At 45.7% G+C, this 18,816-nt stretch overlaps 1 protein-coding gene across 1 annotated transcript in view; it reads left to right on the top strand.

Moving 5' to 3' along the window:
* The first annotated feature begins 305 nt into the window (after positions 1-305).
* GALNT9 (polypeptide N-acetylgalactosaminyltransferase 9) overlaps positions 306-18,816 on the top strand; it is a 242,943-nt gene continuing 224,432 nt past the window's right edge. The window contains exon 1 of the mRNA XM_029047813.2: positions 306-787. Coding sequence (XP_028903646.1) covers positions 544-787 — 244 coding nt within the window. The 5' untranslated portion in view covers positions 306-543. The remainder of the gene's footprint in view (positions 788-18,816) is intronic.

Below are 18,816 nucleotides of genomic sequence, written 5' to 3'. Positions count from 1 at the left end.
GGGAGGGAGGAGGAGGAGGAGGAGGAGGGCGGGAGCTGAGAGGGAGGGAGGGAGGATGGCAAGGAGGCGGGAGAGGGACCGTGCCGGGTGCATGCCGATGAATATCCCGGCCACGTCACTCCGCACCGGCGCTGTGGCTGCGGGGCTGGCCGGACCCGGCAGAGGCAGGGCGCATCCCGGAGAGCCGGAGCTCGCCCTCCCGGCCGGTCCCCTCCCCCCCGGGACCGTCCCTCCTGCCCCCCCGGGGGACCCCCGCCCAATCCACCCCGGACCCCCGCGCCCCCCCCCCCCCCAGCTCCGTCCCTGCGCGCCCCCCTCCTCTGCGCCCGGGTCCTGCGCGGATGGGGGCTGCGCCTCCCCGGAGGATGCTTCGGAGCGGGTCGCGCGGCGCGGAGCGCAGCGGGTCGCGCAGCGGGTCGCGCCGCGGGTCGCGCCGCCCCTCCGGGTGCTGAAAGGGACAGCTCCGAGGCGGGAACCGGCGGAGCGGCCGTCCGGGCCCCAAGCCCATGGTCCCCGGCCGGGGCCGGAGCGGGGCATGCCTTCATGGCGGTGGCCAGGAAAATCAAAACTTTGCTGACGGTCAACATCCTGGTGTTCGTGGGCATCATCCTCTTCTCCGTGTACTGCCGGCTGCAGGACCGGTCGCAGGAGCTGGTCCAGATCGTGCGCCACGCCGACCGGCGGGCACGCAGCCGGCACGCCAAGGCGGCCGGCGCCCTGCTGGACCGCGAGGCCATCCTGCAGCGCCTGGACCACCTGGAGGAGGTGGTCTACAACCAGCTCAATGGTGAGCCCGGGGGGCGGGGGCGGGGGACGGAGGGTGCCCGGACCCCGGCACGCACGCCCGCCCGCCCGCCCGGGGGGCCCTGAGATGGGCGTGAGCATAGGAAGCACCGTGGCGTCCGGTCAGTCCTTCCTCTGTGCCAAGCACTGGTCTGAGCGCTGGGGGAGATAGGAGGTAACGAGCTGGTCCCACGTGGGGCTCGCCGGCTCGATCCCCATCTTACGGATGAGGGAACTGAGGCCCGGAGAAGTGAAGCGACTTGTCCTGAGTCACACGGCTGGGGAGCGGACCCTCGACCTCCGACTCCCGAGCCCGGGCTCTTTCCACCGAGTCGCGCTGGCATCCGCTCGAAGGCACCTGGCGCTGAGCTGGGGATGATATCTGTCGAGCGCTCCCTCTGCGCCGAGCACTTTTCGAAGCGCTGGGGGAGACAGAAGGTAATCGGGCTGTCCCACGTGGGGCTCACGGTCTCGAGCCTCACCTTTCAGCTGAGGTGACTGAGGCACAGAGAAGTTAAGTGGCTTGGCCAAGGTCACGCAGCAGACAAGCGGCGGAGCCGGGGTTAGGACCCGCGTCCTCCGATTCCCAAGCCCTGCTCTTTCCACCGAGCCACGCCGCTTCTCTGTAACCACCGTATTTGCTGAGCTCTCACTATGTGCAGGGCACTGGACTAAGCACCGGGGTGGATACAAGCAAATCGGGTCGGACCCGGTCCCTGTCCCCCAGGGGCTTCCCGGTCTCGATTCCCGTTTTACAGATGAGGTGACTGAGTCACGGAGGAAGTGAAGTGACTTGCCCGAGGTCGCCCAGCAGCCGCGTGGCAGAGGTGGCATTAGAACCCATGACCGTCTGATTCCCAAGCCCGGGCTCTGATGCGCGGAGCGGGGTGGGCCGGCTGGCCGGGGCGAGTAGGGGGTCGTCGGGGAGGTGGGGAGGAGGCCGGGTCCCGGCTCTCTTGGCTCCGGGGGAGGATGGAGGGGGGAGGGGGGGGGGGGGGCTTCGCCCGGGTGGGGAGGGGGACGCTTTGGTTCGGCTTTTGAGCCCTGGCAGCCCGCCCGCTCCCGCAGGCTGCTCCAAACTTGCTGCGCCTCCAGAACTTGCGGGCGGTTGTGCGGAGGGCGGCACACGCTCCCCGCGGTTATGCAAGACAGCCAGGGGAGGGGCGGGGGAGGGGGCGTTGGGCAGAAGGGAGGTGGCAGGATGCCCAGCGGCATCACGAGAAGTTTGGATCCTTAATTGTCTCTCGGTAAGTTCCGGGGGCTGCCCTCCTCTCCTCGGGGTGGAGCCGGAGAGGTGGCACGTGGAAGGGAGGCGGCCGAGGAATCAATCTGCGGGAATCCGAAAGGCAAATCTGGGTCTTTCTACGCCCCGTCCTGTTGTCCTAGCTTTGATACCCAGCGGAAGAACCTCGCTCTCTAAGGGGAGGAGAAGGAAACCTCGGAATACGCTCAAGTTGGTGGGAGCAAGAAAAGAGGGACGCCGGGGAAGATGCCAGCACAGACGCCTGGGTGCGAGTTATGATAATGACGGGATCTGGAAAGCGCTTACTCTGTGCCGAGCACTGTTCTAAGCGCTGGGATAGATTACAAGGTTATCAGCTTGTCCCACGAGGGGTTCACTGTCTTAATCCCCTTTTTACAGATGAGGTAAGCGAGACCCAGAGACTTGCCCAAAGTCACACAGGTGACAAGTGGCGGAACGGGAATTAGAACCCACGACCTCTGACTCCCAAGCCCGGGCTCTTTCCACTAAGCCACGAGTGGACCAGATCCCTTCCTGTCAGAGCGGCTTGGAACGAGTCAGAATTCTCAGCGGTGACTCTGAAACGCAGAGGTCCTGAAAATATCTCTAGCGAACCGCTTTGCTAATAATGAACTCCCTCCCATCTACAGCTAGGTCCCGCTCTACTAAAAAGCACCACTTTAAACTTTGCATTTTTCAGAACATTGAAAAAGAATATGTGTGTGTGTGTGTGTGTATGAAGAAGAGGGGAGGGGAGAGAGCCCAAACTAAGCTAGTTTCTTTAGAATACATTTTTCACAATAATAGATGCTGATAGAGGGTCCCTGTGGTTCGTTACAATGAAGACGTATACTCTGTCGGTTATTGTTAAAGTTCAATTAATGACCCTACGATGTAAAAACAATGTGAGTAAATGCACATTCATATTTTGTTATTGGTATTTGTTAAGCGCTTACCAGGTGCCAGGTACTGGACTAAGTGCTGGGATAGATGCGAGCTAATCATGCTAGGTCCAGTCCAGGTCCCAAGTGAGGCTCACGGACTTAATCCCCGATTTACAGATGAAGTAACAGGGGCAGAGAAGTGAAGCGTCTTGCCCAAGGTCACAAAACAGACAAGTGCTGTATGAATAGGAGGAAAATCCGTGTTTTCCCATTGTATATAACAAAGAATCTAAGTTACCAAAGTGTTCTAGGCTACATATGAAGCTACATAGGTTCTGGGTACATATTTAGCCAGAGATATGGGGAAAGAAGACAAACTGGAATTTTTTTGGAAAAGGCACTCCAAAGATGTTTCAAGTGATGTCTTTTATTTATGCATTGGCTGTGTCCGCAAACTTCCCACATAAGGGAACGTGTCTACCAACTCTGCTAATTTGCATTTTCAAGTGCTTAGTACAGTGCTCTGCACCTAATGTGTGTTCAATAAATATGAATGATTGATATTAGCATCAGAGTCATGAGGGAGTTGTGTCTGAGTTCACATTATGAAGAAAGATAATAGACGTTTGGTTTCTCCACTAATGCACACGATGGAGTTCAACAAATATGGGATCATAGATGCTGTATTTCCTCCAGGATTTCACCCAACACCTAGGAAGGGACAAAGGTCCTCTTTGGACACTTTTCTTAAGTCGCACACAAGTTACTTTTGCACTAAAGTGAAATGCCTCAGTGCGACCCGTTGAACTGTGGAGATCCTTATGAGAAGCAGCTGGTTTAGTGACAAGAGCACGTCTTGGGACCTAGGTTCTAATCCCACCTTCACCACTTTTCTATGGCATTTGTTAAACACTTACTATATGTCAGGCACTGAACTAAGCTCTGGGGGTAGATACAAGTTTATCAGGTTGGAAGCAGTCCCTGTTCCACATGGGGCTCACAGTTTTCTTCCCCATTTTACAGATGAGGTGACCGAGGCACGGTTAAGTGGTTTACCCAAAGTCACCCAGCAGACAAGTGGTGGAACTGAGGTTAGAAGCCATGTTCTTCTGACACCCAGGCTCATCCTCTATCTACTAGACCATACGCTTCTCTGCCTCAGTTTCCTCAATTGCAAAATGGGGATTCAATCCCTGTTCTCTCTCCCACTTAGATTGTGAGTCCCATGTGGAATAGGGACTGTTTCTGACCCGATTACCTTGTATCTGTCCCACACTGCTTAGAACAGTCCTTGACACATAGTAAGCACTTCAAATATTATTATTATTACTATTGTTATTGTGGCATTTATAAACTATCTCTGTGAGAGATTAGGGGAGCCCCGCTCTTGTTTCATAGCTACTTTCTCCACACATGAAACTCCAGTTTGCATTTCTAAGGGATTTTTATTCCTCCTTTTGCAGTTTGCAGTTTCTTGAATCTTTCTATGCCTTTAGAGTAACTGAAGAAAGTTTAGGCGAGACACACACACGGGTCTTCTCCCAGCATGACTCATTCTCTCCCAGGTAGCCTGCCCCTGGAGTAGCATGCAGCTTTATTGAAATCTATTTGCCGGAGTGTTATGGGCTGTTTTATGTTCAGAACTGGAGGATTCTATAAAAGCACTGGCAACATAGTGATGTTGTATAACATCATCATGAAACTAGCTCAAGCCTGTTAGAGATTTCCCTCATTCACCTTTCAAGGTGAGAGAATGGATTTGAGTTTTAAAATGCGGTGGGTGAAAGAAAGGTTTGGAAAACAAAGAAACTGTGCTCCACATTACTTTTGGCCAAGGATCCTGATGTATTTTTGGAAAGCCGGGAGTAACTGAGGCACTTTTCAGCTCCAACTGGACTATTACTGGCCTAGACCTTTCAAACCCTCCGCTCCAATCCTTCAGCCTTCAAGGTGGGCTCTGTGGTACTCCCTATCAGTTTCGGCAAAGATCGTTATCTCGGAAAGGACTTTATCATCGCTCTAGCCCAGTAGTTCAACGTGCCACTTAAAAAGAAAGAAGGAATCATCAGCAAAATATATGGCTCTATTTTATCGTAGGGTCAGGCAACATTTTCAACTCTTTTTCCCCACTCTGGCCCTATTCACTCTGGGCCCTGGAGATTGGAAATTATTTCTTGAATGTTCCTTATAGGACTCTGATTTGGGCAAGGTTGGGACAGAGAAAGTAGAAGAAAAAAAATTGGAACCAGTTTGCCATTTCTGTTCCACGGGCTCAAACTTTCCCCAGAGGAAAGAGTCAAATCAATAGGAGGTCAGGGAATCTCAAGGTATTAGGGGTCCAGGGGAACGGGTGTATAGGTTGAAAAGAGGCTTTTTGTACCTGCTCTCCAGGGTGGTTTGCTGAATCTGCTCTTGACTTGTGTCAGTGGAAAAATGTCACCTTTGTCTCAGTGAAAATGGTGCACTCTGTGAGTCTTAGGCAGGATTTGGCTTCACCGGTGGACAGCTAAAAGATATGTTGTTGTTTCGAACTATTTCTGATCTTGGTCACATGTGATATCAAATATGGCTACGAAGGAAAACTGGGTGGATCTGCCCAGGCAGAAGGAGAATGAAAGCATTTAACAGATAATGCAAGCTTTGATTTTATAGAAAAAGGAGACTGGTTTACTGCCTGAATTATCCCTGTTGATTGCCCCACTGATAATCTCAACAGATCTCTCCTCTCTTAGCCCCAGATCCTCGGTGAAGTCTCCATTTACCCACAGTGCAATTGATCAGACCTTTCTGAATTTACCCTGTCTTTTATAGAATAGTCAACCTTCTAGGGACCATTGACTCTTTGGAAAATCTTCCTATTAATGTGCAAATTCTAATTCAGAAGATAATAATAATAATGTTGGTATTTGTTAAGCGCTTACTATGTGCCGAGCACTGTTCTAAGCACTGGGGTAGACGTAGGGAAATCAGGTTGTCCCACGTGGGGCTCACAGTCTTAATCCCCATTTTACAGATGAGGGAACTGAGGCACAGAGAAGTTAAGTGACTTGCCCACAGCCACACAGCCGACAAGTGGCAGAGCTGGGATTCGAACTCATGAGCCCTGACTCCAAAGCCCGTGCTCTTTCCACTGAGCCACGCTGCTTCTCTATGGCTCACCCCCTGGCCCACTGAAGGATTCCAGCTCCAACTCATCAGTCTTCATCCTCCACCAGATTTGTTCTATGAGTTAAAATATTCCTACCCAGAACCATAGCTAATCAGAAAGTATTAATTGCCATGGCAGGATAAACAATAGCAATTCATAAAATATCTTAACAGTAATTCCTGGCAGCCCATCAGATAGTGTCCACATTTCGGTGACTTGATTTTTTCCCCTTCCCTATTGTTAATAATGTACTTTTGGAAAGTGATAAGTATTTAATACCCCAACTAGCTGGTCATCTTTTGTGCCAAAAGCAATTGAAGGGTCAGGTAGTTATCTTACAGTAATTGTCTATTTTCTTTTCACTGTCTTCTTCCAGGAATATACAACAATCAATATTGCATACAATTAGATTTCATTCAATCGGAGAAGATTAAGGGCAATTCCTGTTTTCATTTTGCTTCTCATTAGGTATGCTTCTCTTCATACCCTCCAACCCCTGGCTTCCTTATTAGGCCCCTTTGCACCAGTAGACTGCCAACTTGGAGGAAAACTTGGAATGTTTCCTTGATTATCATTCCCCATGCATGGTAATAAGATTTTTGTTCACTTTGGGAGGATTAAATGCAACAGCAATTTACACTTGGATAAATGTATCTCAAATATCACCTACATTGAAAGAGCAGACATTAAGCAAGAAGCAGACATTACCCATCACTGTCACATCCAGGGTTGGGAAATTAGGTCAAAAACAGGATTGGGGCTTTAGGGGCTAATTCATATAGGCAGTGGCTCCTGATTCTTGAGTGAGCTGGAAGAAAAGTGATTGCATTTAAAATTCAGCTGGGCAATCTGCATATGCAAAAGACAGTCATATTTTTTTAAAAAAAATAGTTTATCCTTGGCTTGACAGAGACCTGGTCCAAGCTCATCTTTCTGAATTTCCATATGAGTTGTCAGCTGAGAACAAATCACAAAGGAATGGATAAAAATGCCAAGATCAACTCTGTCGAATTAAAAAAAAAGAAGTTTTGGTTGGAGAATTTCATTTCAAAGGGGCAGTTTTTCCAGGGAAGGACAGGGGAAGACAGGTGCTCAAAGTGAAGGATGAATCTTAGACATTGGTTTGGCCTGATTTAAACTTCATCTTTGCACATAAAAATCTCTGACTACACGTGTGTGCCTGCTTAATCTGATGAACCCCGGTGTTGTTATGAATCTGACGATTTCCGCGCTTAACTGTCATTCTCGGAAAATAGAAACTCATTTGTCGGGTTGTTTAAAAGGTAGTTAAGAGATGCATTTATCTCACAGTATGCAGGCAAGAAGAGAGAGTGGTGCTTTTTTGATGTGTCATAAAACAGCTATTCTGGAAACTAAATATTGGCATGAACATTACTTCAAGCTGGAAATCTATTACTTTTGACTCCCTTGTTACTATACCTTCAAAGGACCGATCCCAGTACAGTTTTTAAGGTTTTTATGATTCACCAATTTAGTCGAAACTAAGGAATGGGTTTCTGAGCTGGATTCATAAATATATAACAGGATTCATCCCAAATAGGGGGAGATTTGTGAGGGAGAAAGTTTAGGATGGTTGTTAACATGGGGCAACATATAAAAGGATCAACAGCGCTCTGCCGCTTGATGAGATATTAAAAAGTAAAGCCAGATTCTCCCAGCATTTGCGAGTTAGTTCTAGAGAGCGGAACCTTCACGTTTTTAGGCCTAAAGGGGGCTAGTTAGGATATTTCTGCAGTCCTGGGCTCTTTAATTAGATTGAAACAATTCTCAGTTATCTATGCTAATGGAGGGCAGAACAGTGCAGATAATACAGAACAATGGTTAATACAAAATAGAGGAGACCGTTGGAGCGCCACTCAGTGAGCAGGGAGTGGCAATGTTGAGAAACCTAAGGAGAACCCTTTTTGTGGGGAATCACGTGCTTAATAATATCCTGGAGACCTGAATTAGTTACTCCGCTCTCCTAAGGGGCATCATTAGTATCCAGGGAGCGGCTCGGCCCCGGTAAGATCTGGTGACAGGAATGAAATAGCCTTGCCGTATTTATTCGACATGTTGCCGCAAGTAGCAATTTCCTTTCTTCCTTTCCATTTCTTCGTGGGTCAGATACATCTCCTGATAAGATATACCCCGTTTGTGAATCGGGAATATGTTCCAGGATGAGCTAATGTCGTCGAGCTATTCTCTCTCTCAGTGACCGTCCGGCCCCAGATCAACCGGGGACTCTAAGCCCTAGCCCACCGCCGGCTGCAGTTTAAATAATTGCTGTTTTATTTTTAAGTAAATAAAGGTTGTGAAAAAAGCAGAGTACACTGTTTGAAAACGCAGTTCCGGGCATTGAGCGCATGGCTGTTGTCCAAAGAAATGATCAGATTTATGAAGTGGAAGGACAGAAATGAGTCATGTTTCACAGATCTTCCAATTACTGGTATCCCTTCCCAGGCTCGCCTGCTCCCCCTGCTGAATGTGAACTCCTCAAGATGGTTCACACTTTCCCACTCTCTTCAATCAATCGACCTACTGAGCACTTACTGGGTGCCGAGCCTTGTACTAAAGCACTTGAGAGAGTACAGTACAATAGAACGGCTAGACACCATCTCTGACCGGAGGGGAAGACAGACATTAAAATAAATTGCAGATAAGGGAAATCTGCTCTTCCTTTGAATTACATCCTCTCCTAGACCTTATTCCAGGGCTTCGTCTTACTCCGGGTTCCCCTCTAGTTACGGGGTTTCCTCCTCTACCAGGGTTCCTTTGAAAACGCCGTTGTTAAGTAGAGGTAAAATGTGGAAGCAAACGCGGAGAAAAACCCTTACAAGGCACAGAGTTAAATACGGGGATACACGTCGATCGATCTCTCGAGAGCCAGTCGGAAGTCTATTATTGGAGAATAACAATCTTTTAAAACTTCTCTGTGCCTCGATTGCCTAATCTGGAAAATGGGGATTAAGACTGGGAGCCCCACGTGGCACGGGGACTGGGTCCAGCCTTGTATCTATCCCAGTGCTTAGTACAAGTGCCTGGCACATAGTAAGCTCTTAACAAAGGCCATAAAAAAAATACTCTTCTGAGGGCTCAGTACAGTGCTCTTCTATTGAGTACTTACTCGTAAGCACTCAATAAATACCACTGAATGATTTAGAAACTCACTCCCTTATTTTTCCAGTCTGCTCCTCTACACCAGCAGCGATTCACCTATAATTTTACAGTCCATTGCTCCCCACTACCTCTAATTCATTTTAGTGTCTGCCTCCCCATCTGGATAATTGTGGTATTTGCTAAGTGCTTATTATGTGCCAGGCACTGTACTAAATACTGGGAGAGATGCAAGATAATAAGGTTGGATACAGTCCCTGTCCCACATAGAGCTCATAGTCTTAATTCTAATTTTACAGATGAGGTAACTGAGTCACAGAAAAGTTAAGTGACTTGCCCAAGGTCACACAACAGACAAGTGGCAGAGCTGGGATTAGAATCCAGGTCTTCCAAGCATTTAGGATAGTGCTTTGCTCAGAGAAAGGACTTAACAAATTCTACTGATTGACTGATTAGGCTCAATTAGTAAATCAGAGTTCTCCATTTCTCTGTAAGGGAGGCTTACATAAGTCAAAGATCTGCAGGCCTTAGAAATTGCTTAGTCAGAAAATTCCCTGGGATTCAGTCCTAGAACCAGAGAGATGGGCTGTTGATCTGAGAGAAAGGGAGACAGACTGTGCTGTCCAAATCAGTACAGTGACCCCCGCTTCCTAGGTGAAATATGCCAAGACATTAAAGCGATTGTTGATATTCAAGTGGAACCTCACCCCTATAGTGACAGCTATAAAGGAGGAAAGCTATGTCACCTCCTCCTCTGAGGTTGTATATCATTTTCCAAACCTTCACAGGCTTTAGATTGAGCTGTTCGACAATATTAGAAGAAAAGACAACGTAAACTGAAGAAATGCCATTCAAGCGAAGAGGCCTGTGATGGTGTCCGCTGTACCTGGTTATGTAAATTATTTCTACATCTTGGGGTTTTTCCATTTAATTTCCCTCAAGTCATATCCAGCTCCTCCCCGCAGGTCAGAAGAGGCCGGTCTCTCTGCATATTCCCCAGTGCCCCATTTCATTCAGATTTAAAATACTCAATTTATAGGGCTTTTGCCATTTCCCCAGAGAGACCCTTGGCGTTGATTTAAGCTCAACGTTATGAATATTTTGGTTCCTGACGTTCATCTTAAATTTACCTTAACTCAGTTTGGGCCACATATTCCTGCTCTCCTCCACTGAATCAATCCCCTACCGTAACTGGATTGACTGGGGACATTGCCACGTGGGATTTTGCTCTTTAAAACAAGAAAGGGAAACTGTTCTGTAGAACAGACAAAAAAACCTGAAGAGAATGTGGCCACGAAGAGAGGTTTTTCTAACCAGCCTAAACACGTTTAATCTTTGATGGGGCTTTGGGAGTCCCAGATTTTTGTGATTGGATACAGGATGTGTGATTTTTTTGGCTAGTTGTTAGGAATGATGCTTTTTTTTTTCCTTCTTCTCTCCCCAATTTCCTTTCCAGTGCAACAGACCTGATTTATCTGACTCATATTCCTTTAATATTAATTTAATACAGCATGGTAAAATGAAGAAGCAGCATTTATGCAAACGCTGTATAGACCTTCCTCCAAAGTCTTCTATGGGGGATTCAATGCCATTCTTGGTAAGCCTCATCGTCGGTCCTTGTTAAACACTAGAGCATTTCCGCGACAGAAAAGAAGGGATAATCTGCTTGCCTTGCAGATTTTTTAAATTTTAAAAATAGCAATTTGGGTGCAAACCGAATCGCCCAATCTGTGTCCTGTAAGCCAAAATCAACCATATCGCCTCTGGCACAGTGGGAACCAAACAGCCGGCTTTGAGAAAGGGCACAGTTGTCTGGCTTTTGACTCTCTACCCGACCCAGCCAACAGTTTTTTAACCTGGAAAATTACCACTGGTACACAGTACTGGGGAGTGAAAGACATTAGTCAATGCCCAAAGAAATCTGATTGCAGGTTGGGAAAGATGGAAGAGACACTGCTAGAAAGATAGGGTCATACTTTGTACTTGAGGATTAGTCATCTATGTGTGACTAACACACCTATGCAATGTGGCCAGGTGCCAGTTTGAGAGGGTTGAGAAGGCCACAGCCCACACACCTTGTTAAACTGTCAGGGTGTTGGAGAAGGGTGTGAGCTGGAATTCCCTGAGGTTCATAAAGTTGTTACCTACATGTTTTTAGGGCCGGGACTCTGTGTCTTCTGATGGTCACAGGCCCTAGTGTGTGGGGAAGTTAAGAAATAGTTTGAGCCCAAGAAATAATAATAACATTGACATTTGTCAAGTACCTACTATGTGCCAAGTACTGTAGTAAGCACTGGGGTAAAACCAAGTTAATCAAGTCGGACAAAATCCCTATCCCACATGGGGCTCACAGTCTAAGTAGGAGGGAGAATGGGTATTTAAACCCTATTTTACAGATGAGGAGGAAACTGATTCACAGAAAAGTTAAGTATCTTGCCCAGGGCATACAGCAGGCAGAGCCAGGATAATAATAGTAGTAATAATAATTGTGGTATTTGTTAAGCGCTTACTATGTATATTAAGTTCTGGGGTGGATACAAGTCCCTGTCCCACATGGGGTTCACAGTTTTAATCCCCATTTTACAGATGAGGTAACTAAGGCACACAGCAGTGAAGTAACTTGCCCAAGGTCACACAGCAGGCAAGTGGTGGGGACGGGATTAGATCCCAGGTCCTTCTGACTCCCAGGCCCATGCTCTATCCCCTAGGCCGTGCTGCTCCTCGTGACCTAGTGAAAATCAGTGGCCCTAAATGAAATTCCAAGCACTTAGTACAGTGCTCTGCACACAGTAAGCGCTCAATAAATACGATTGAATGAATGAATGAATTAAAGGACTCGTCCTCTGCTTTCTATCCAGTTTTGATTCATTTTTTCATGGCGACCTGAGCTACAGGCAGATACGCACATACCTTTATCCTATTAATTTAGGGCAAGGGAAGGAGTCTGGTATAGCAAGGAATGGCGGGGCAAACCCTGTGAATGTCAGAAGTAGAGGAGTTGATCAGGATGAAATTTGGGAAGCCCAGGGGAGTTGGAAATCTACTTGCAAAGACATTCAACTTCCCCTCACTCCTCCAATTTGCTTCCAACTATATTCTATCTCGCCTAATGGCACCGGTTCTTTTCATCTTTTCAAAGTACATTAGAGTGCGTTTGGATTCCACCTGTGCACCGATCGTACAGGGTTTGCACTCTAATTCCCCAAATTGTAATTCACGCAGCGCTCTGGCAATTAACAATTCCAGTGAAGAGGAAGAAGAGAGCAGAGGGAATCGGGATGATTCTGCCTCCCCTGGCTTGTTCTGCCCAGCCAGACTGGCCCCTCTGGAGTCACTTCTCACTGTCGGAGGAGAAGCGGCAGACCAGGATGCAGGTGAAAGTCATTCATCATAGAGCGCTGATCATATGTCGTAACTAAATATCAGAAAGTCTTTGCTTGGAAGTAACGGCAGCATTATACAAAGGGTAATTAGGCAAAATTTGCTGCAGATTGGCATTTTATTACTGCTAGGAGCAAGCAGTTCCACATAATACACCTCATATATGCTTAAAAGTGTGATCCATTGAAGGGCCAGGAAAATATATTTTGGCAGGCGTTTCCCGTTACTCCTTATCTCCCTTGCCTAGACCCCATAAATATTCATCTAAGTTGAATGCAAGTATTATGCACGAAGATTTATCAAACATAACATTAGTCTCAGAGAGAATATATATTTCAGGTATTGCCACATTCTGCAAAATATTCATGACTTCATCGTTTCAGGAGGGTAGTCAGTGTTTTCAGTATTGACAATAGATTATTAGTTTGGACCCCAAGGGATTTTAAAAGACCTGTCTGTAATGAAATTAGCTGTCATAATTGGAGCAAGTGGATTCAACAGAGCAGATCGAGAGACACTGTTTTAGAAAACAGACCAAGTCCTTTCCTTTATATCTCAACTTGGTTATCGTCAAAATGAATCGGCAGACACGCATTAAGATTATCGGGAGTTGAAGACTGATATCAGAGAAAGATGGGTGAAGGGCTTACTTGCTGTCAGCGCAGTTTAGTGGAAAGAGCACGGACTTGGGAGTCAGAAGACATGGGTTCTAATTCCGGCTCCGTCACCTGTCTGCTGTGTGACCTTGGGCAAGTCACTTAACTTCTTTGTGCCTCAGTTACCTCATCTGTAAAATGGGGATTAAAAGTGTGAGCCCCACGTGGGACAACCTGATTGCCATGTATCGACCCCAGCGTTTAGAACAGTGCTTGGTACATAGTAAGTGCTTAACAAATACCATCTCTTTTCTAGCACTTTGAACAGTGCTTGGCACATAGTAAGCACTTAACAAATACCTCCTTTTTACCAGCGCTTTGAACAGTGCTTGGCACATAGTTAGTGCTTAACAAATACCAAAGTTATTAATATAGGCTCTCTAGCAATAATAATAATGGCATTTGTTAAGCACTTACTATGTGTCAGGCATTGTACTAAATGCTGGGGTGGATTCAAGCAAATCGGGTTGGACGCAGTCCCTGTTCCACATGGGGCGCACAGTCTCAAACCCCATTTTACAGATGAGGTAATGGAGGCACCGAGAAGTAAAATGACTTGTCCAAGGTCACATAGCAGACACGTGGCAGAGCTGGGATTAGAAACCATGGTCTTCTAAATCCCAGGCCTCTGCTCTATCCACTACTCCATGCTGCTTCCCTCTAGACTTATGAGCTTGATGTGGGCAGGGAATGTCACTGTTTATTGTTGTGTTGTACTTTCCCAAGCGCTTAGTACAGTGCACACAGTAAGCACTTAATAAATACAATTGAATGAATTTTAAGCTCCTTGAGGGCAGAGATTGTATCTACTAACTTGATTGTACTCTCCCAGATGCTCAGTACAGTGCTCAGCACAGAGTAAACTCTCAAAAAATATTAGTGATTGCCTGATTGATTAATCATAGAATGCATCTTGGCCATGGTAATTTCACAAGGACAGACAGTTTGACAAAGAGTCTTTTAGGGTGATCCATGGTCACTCAAAGTATCATATTTCTAAGTCAGCAGGTTCCTAGATCATTTCAGATGTACAAGAAGTCAAATCAAACTTGCCAGATGTAGAACCAGCAAATCCATAGACTGGCAATCTCGGGGGTCCCGCTGGGCCTGTGAAACACTTATTCCCTGCTAAATGACATCACAAGGCCTCATTACTTCCAAGTCATCCCATCTTGGTCTTGGAGAGCCACTTTCCCTGTCTTTGGCTTCACCTTTACAGGTAAAGAAAAGTGGAAAGTTGAGGAAATTGGCCAGATAATGCAGTCCAAAGTTATTTTTTAAAGCCTGAATATCCAGTTCATTGTCTGTTGAGAATCTGTGTGACCTAAAGGAAAGAACAAAGGCCTGGGAGTCAAAGGACCTGGGTTCTAATCCCGGATCTGCCAATTGTTTGCTGTGTGACCTTCAGCTAGTCACTTAACTTCTCTTGCCTCGGTTTCCACACTTGTAAAATGGGGACTAAAGATCTGTTCTCCCTCCTACTTAGTCTATGAGCTTCATGTGGGACAGGGACTGGGTCCAATCTGATTAATTTCCAACTACCCCAGTGCTTTCTTTTAAAGGTATTTATTAAGTGCTTACTATGTGGCAAACACTGTTCTCTAAGTGCTGTGCTAAATCCTTGGAACAAGGTAAGGGCTTAATAAAAATAATAATGATTATAATTATAATTTAATCCAGCAGGCATTTGGTCAGCTCCTCTTACTTTCATTTAGTTGTCTTCCCATCCCTAAGCTATTGCTGATTTGTTCTTTCCAGGATGGTTTAGATGATACAAGGATTGTTTTCTGTTCTGCAGATAACTGTTCTCAGTTGAAAGGATAGATTGAAATAACTTAATGAAGGAAATCCTTGGAGTCAGAAAACTGAACTTCTGGATTTAAAAGTCCCAACTTTCGAATGTTTCTTTCAGAGTCTTCCTCTGGTACTTGCCAAGATGGAAATGAAGCCAGATAATGCTAAAGTTTGAAGAAATTCAGTATTATCCCAAGTCACTGAGTCCTCCGTTTCTATTTCTATTAATGTCTCCAAGCTCATTGTGGAATGGGAATGGGTCTTTTACATGTTATAGTGTACTCTCCCAAGTACTAAATAGAGTGTTCTGCATACTGTAAGCACTCAATTAATATGATTGATTGATTGATGACACAGGTTTCACTAAAATGACTAATTTGGCTCATGTTCCAGCCAGTTTACAGGACTGTTATGATTTAACTTGCATGAATGTCTGCTTTTAAATGTGGGTGCAGAATGGGGGGAAGTTGGCATTTGGAGCTAGCTATCTCTCTGCCCATTTATATAGAGGGAGTTTGGAGATAATGGACTGGTCTAACAGAAAGAGCTCGAGATTGGGATTCAGGTGACCTTGTTCTAGTCCTAGCTCTGCCACTTGCCCACTCTTGGCAGATTACCTTGGGCAGATTAATAACTTCTCTGTGCCTCAATTTCCTCATCTGTAAAATGGGTATAAAATAGCCATTCTCTCTCCTCTTAGACTGTGAATACTGTGCAGGACAGGGACTGTGTCAGGTCAAATTATTTTCAACCTACCCTAGTGTTTGGCAATTAGGAAGCAATTAATATATTTCATTATTACTATTACTTATGATGGCAATTTCTCCTTGAGTCTGGATGATGAGGAAACTGCTCAGAAAATTAGATGAGAAGACTGTGGAAAGTCTAATTTTCTTATCTGATAGAAAAAATGGACCCAATTGCTAATCAGATTGTTCCAAATGGTGTCCGGGGTCAGTCAGTCAATCGTATTTATTGAGCACTTATTGTGAGGAGAGCACTGTACTAAGCACTTGGGAGAATATAATGTAGCAATAAAACAGACACATTCCCTACCCACAAGGAGCTTACAGCCTAGAAGGGGAGACAGTCATTATGGTATCACAATGCCAGTTTCCTGCAGGACATGCTGGCTTTCTCTTTGTCTATCTGTGCATCAGTTGAAAGTCCAGATTAAGTACAGAATTCAGAGGCAGCTTCATTCATTCATTCAATCATATTTTTTGAGTGCTTATTGTGTGGAAAGCACTATACTAAGCTCTTGGGAGAATACAATATAACAATATAACCATAAACTGGCACATTCCTTGCCTACAACGAGCTTACAGTCTAGAGGGGGAGAGAGAGCACTTCATCCCTGGGGTAAATCTTGAACAATTGGTAGAATTTTGGGTGGGGATCTCCTTTGACTTCAGCATTTTGGTCGTCCATAGTGCTTTGCTAATTCTGCAGTGGTTCAAAATCATGTTCGGGTCATAGCATACATCCTGTATGATATGACAACTGACAATGATTTCCTTTCTCTTTCCTATATCACCGCTGGCTGGAAAATCAAAGCAGAGCCCAGCAGAGGACAGGAAACCTGGCTCCCTGCTACGAGGTGCAATGGCATTTCTTATTAATGGGCACTGCTTATTTCCAGGTCTTGGCTGCTATTTCAAAAAGCAGACAAAAATGGGTTTTAAGAAAGCTTTCTCTGGGTTTAGAAGAGAAAACTGAAGATAGGTGAAGGTTGGGAGGAAAATCAAAAGGGAGAATAAAAAGGCTGGGATGGCTTTGAAGCTAACCTAGGGTGAACAGTTTTGCAAAAACAGCATCCGAGGCTGCAAACAACAGGCACAACATCACAAGGCCAGCCTTTAGGGGAATACAATGAGGCTGGGATTCTGCACTCTGCATTGGCCTTTCCAGCTACACAATCCCACCCACAAGAGGAATCTTTCACCAGCAGTGGCACAGGGTTCAAAGGGAAGCAGCATGGCGTAGTGGATAGAGCCTGAGTTTGAGAGTCAGGAGGTGGGTTCTAATCCCAGTTCCACCACTTGTCTGCTATGTGACCTGGGGCAAGTCAGCGTGGCTCAGTGGAAAGAGCATGGTCTTTGGAGTCAGGGCTCATGAGTTCAAATCCCAGCTCTGCCACTTGTCGGCTGTGTGACTGTGGGCAAGTCACTTAACTTCTCTGTGCCTCAGTTCCCTCATCTGTAAAATGGGGATTAAGACTGTGAGCCCCACGTGGGACAACCTGATTCCCCTATGTCTACCCCAGCGCTTAGAACAGTGCTCGGCACATAGTAAGCGCTTAACAAATACCAACATTATTATTAAGTCACTTTACCTCTCTTAATTACCTCATTTGTAAAATGGGAATTTAGACTGTGAGCCCGTGTAGAACAGAGACTACGTCCAACTTCATCTGCTCGTACACACTGCAGACCTTAGTATAGTGCATGGCACAAGTACTATTATTATTATTATCATCATATGTGAACAGCCTTATCAACAGGAAGCTATGAGCACACAGGGAACAGGGTACAGGGAATTACCCCACTTTCAAACCTAAACGTACAGATTATTCAAGTCAAAGTGGAGCTCTCAAGCCTGAATTATGTGGAAAACTTTCATGTCTAGACCCAATCGGGGACACTCAGGCCGTGTAGCCTAAGAGGAGAGTAAATTGATGAATATAATTCAGTTTTTCTTTGGACTATTGTTTAAAAATTCTTCCGGCCCTATCTTCATAGCACCTGTAACAGGGACTTTTCCCAGCTCTGGTAGGATCAGTCAGTGGTATTTATTGAGTGTTGGTGTGCAGAGTGCTTTATTAAGCAATAGGGAGAGCACAGTACAACAGAGATGGTAGACATATTCCCTGCCAACAAGGAGTTTATAGTCTAGAGAATCAAAATAAATTATAAAGCAAACTGAAGGATGCTGACCCTAGCTGGTTTATTTTTAATCAGTCAGTTAGTCAGTCATATTTATTGAGCACTTACTGTGTGCAGAACACTGTACTGAGCACTTGGGAGACTACAATATATTGATGATCGGACACATTCCCAGTCCACAAGGACCTTGCAGTCTAGAGGGAGAGGCAGACACTAATATTACCTAAATAGCAGATATGGGCATAAGTGCTGTGGGGCTGGGACGGAGGTTGAATAAAGGGAGTAAGACAGGGCTATGCAAAAGGGAGTAGAGGAAGAGGAATGGGGGGGCTTAGTCAGAAAAGGCTTCTTGGAGGAGATGTGCCTTCAATATGACTTTGAAGTCAAGGAGAGTAGATCGTGAATAGATCGTGAAAGGGTATTAGATTTACAGCATGGTGGTAAAATTATGATTAACCTACATAATTTTAGCAGGAGGAAGGCAGTATAACAGAGTCAGTCAGAACCTTCAAAGAAACAGGATGACATATTTTGGTTTTCTAATTTTTAAAAATAAAAGCCTTTCCTGTTCCCTATTTATACTTTGGAATCTTAATGAATACTTCCAATGATAATTACCAAATTTTTGTGTTTACGGAAACTGGCACATACGTTGAAAGCAGTACAGTTTGATCTTTATGGAATGCCAGTTTTCTATAGATCTGGAAATTTTATAATTATCATCGGAGTGATGGTTAAAATTCCCAAGCAGATAAATGCCAAATAAAAAAATCTCTTGCTCATTAAAATTCCAAATGAAAGCTCTCCACTCATTCTCCACCTGAGGACTCTAACATACCATTCTACAGATGTCCCCTCCCGCCCCCACCCCCCCAACTCCACCCTGCACTCTTCCCCCCGCATAGATGATTTCTTTAACCCATTG

This window comes from Ornithorhynchus anatinus, chromosome 2 (assembly GCF_004115215.2).
Source record: "Ornithorhynchus anatinus isolate Pmale09 chromosome 2, mOrnAna1.pri.v4, whole genome shotgun sequence".
Classification (NCBI taxonomy): domain Eukaryota; kingdom Metazoa; phylum Chordata; class Mammalia; order Monotremata; family Ornithorhynchidae; genus Ornithorhynchus; species Ornithorhynchus anatinus.
This window is presented reverse-complemented; position numbering and strand designations above follow the sequence as displayed.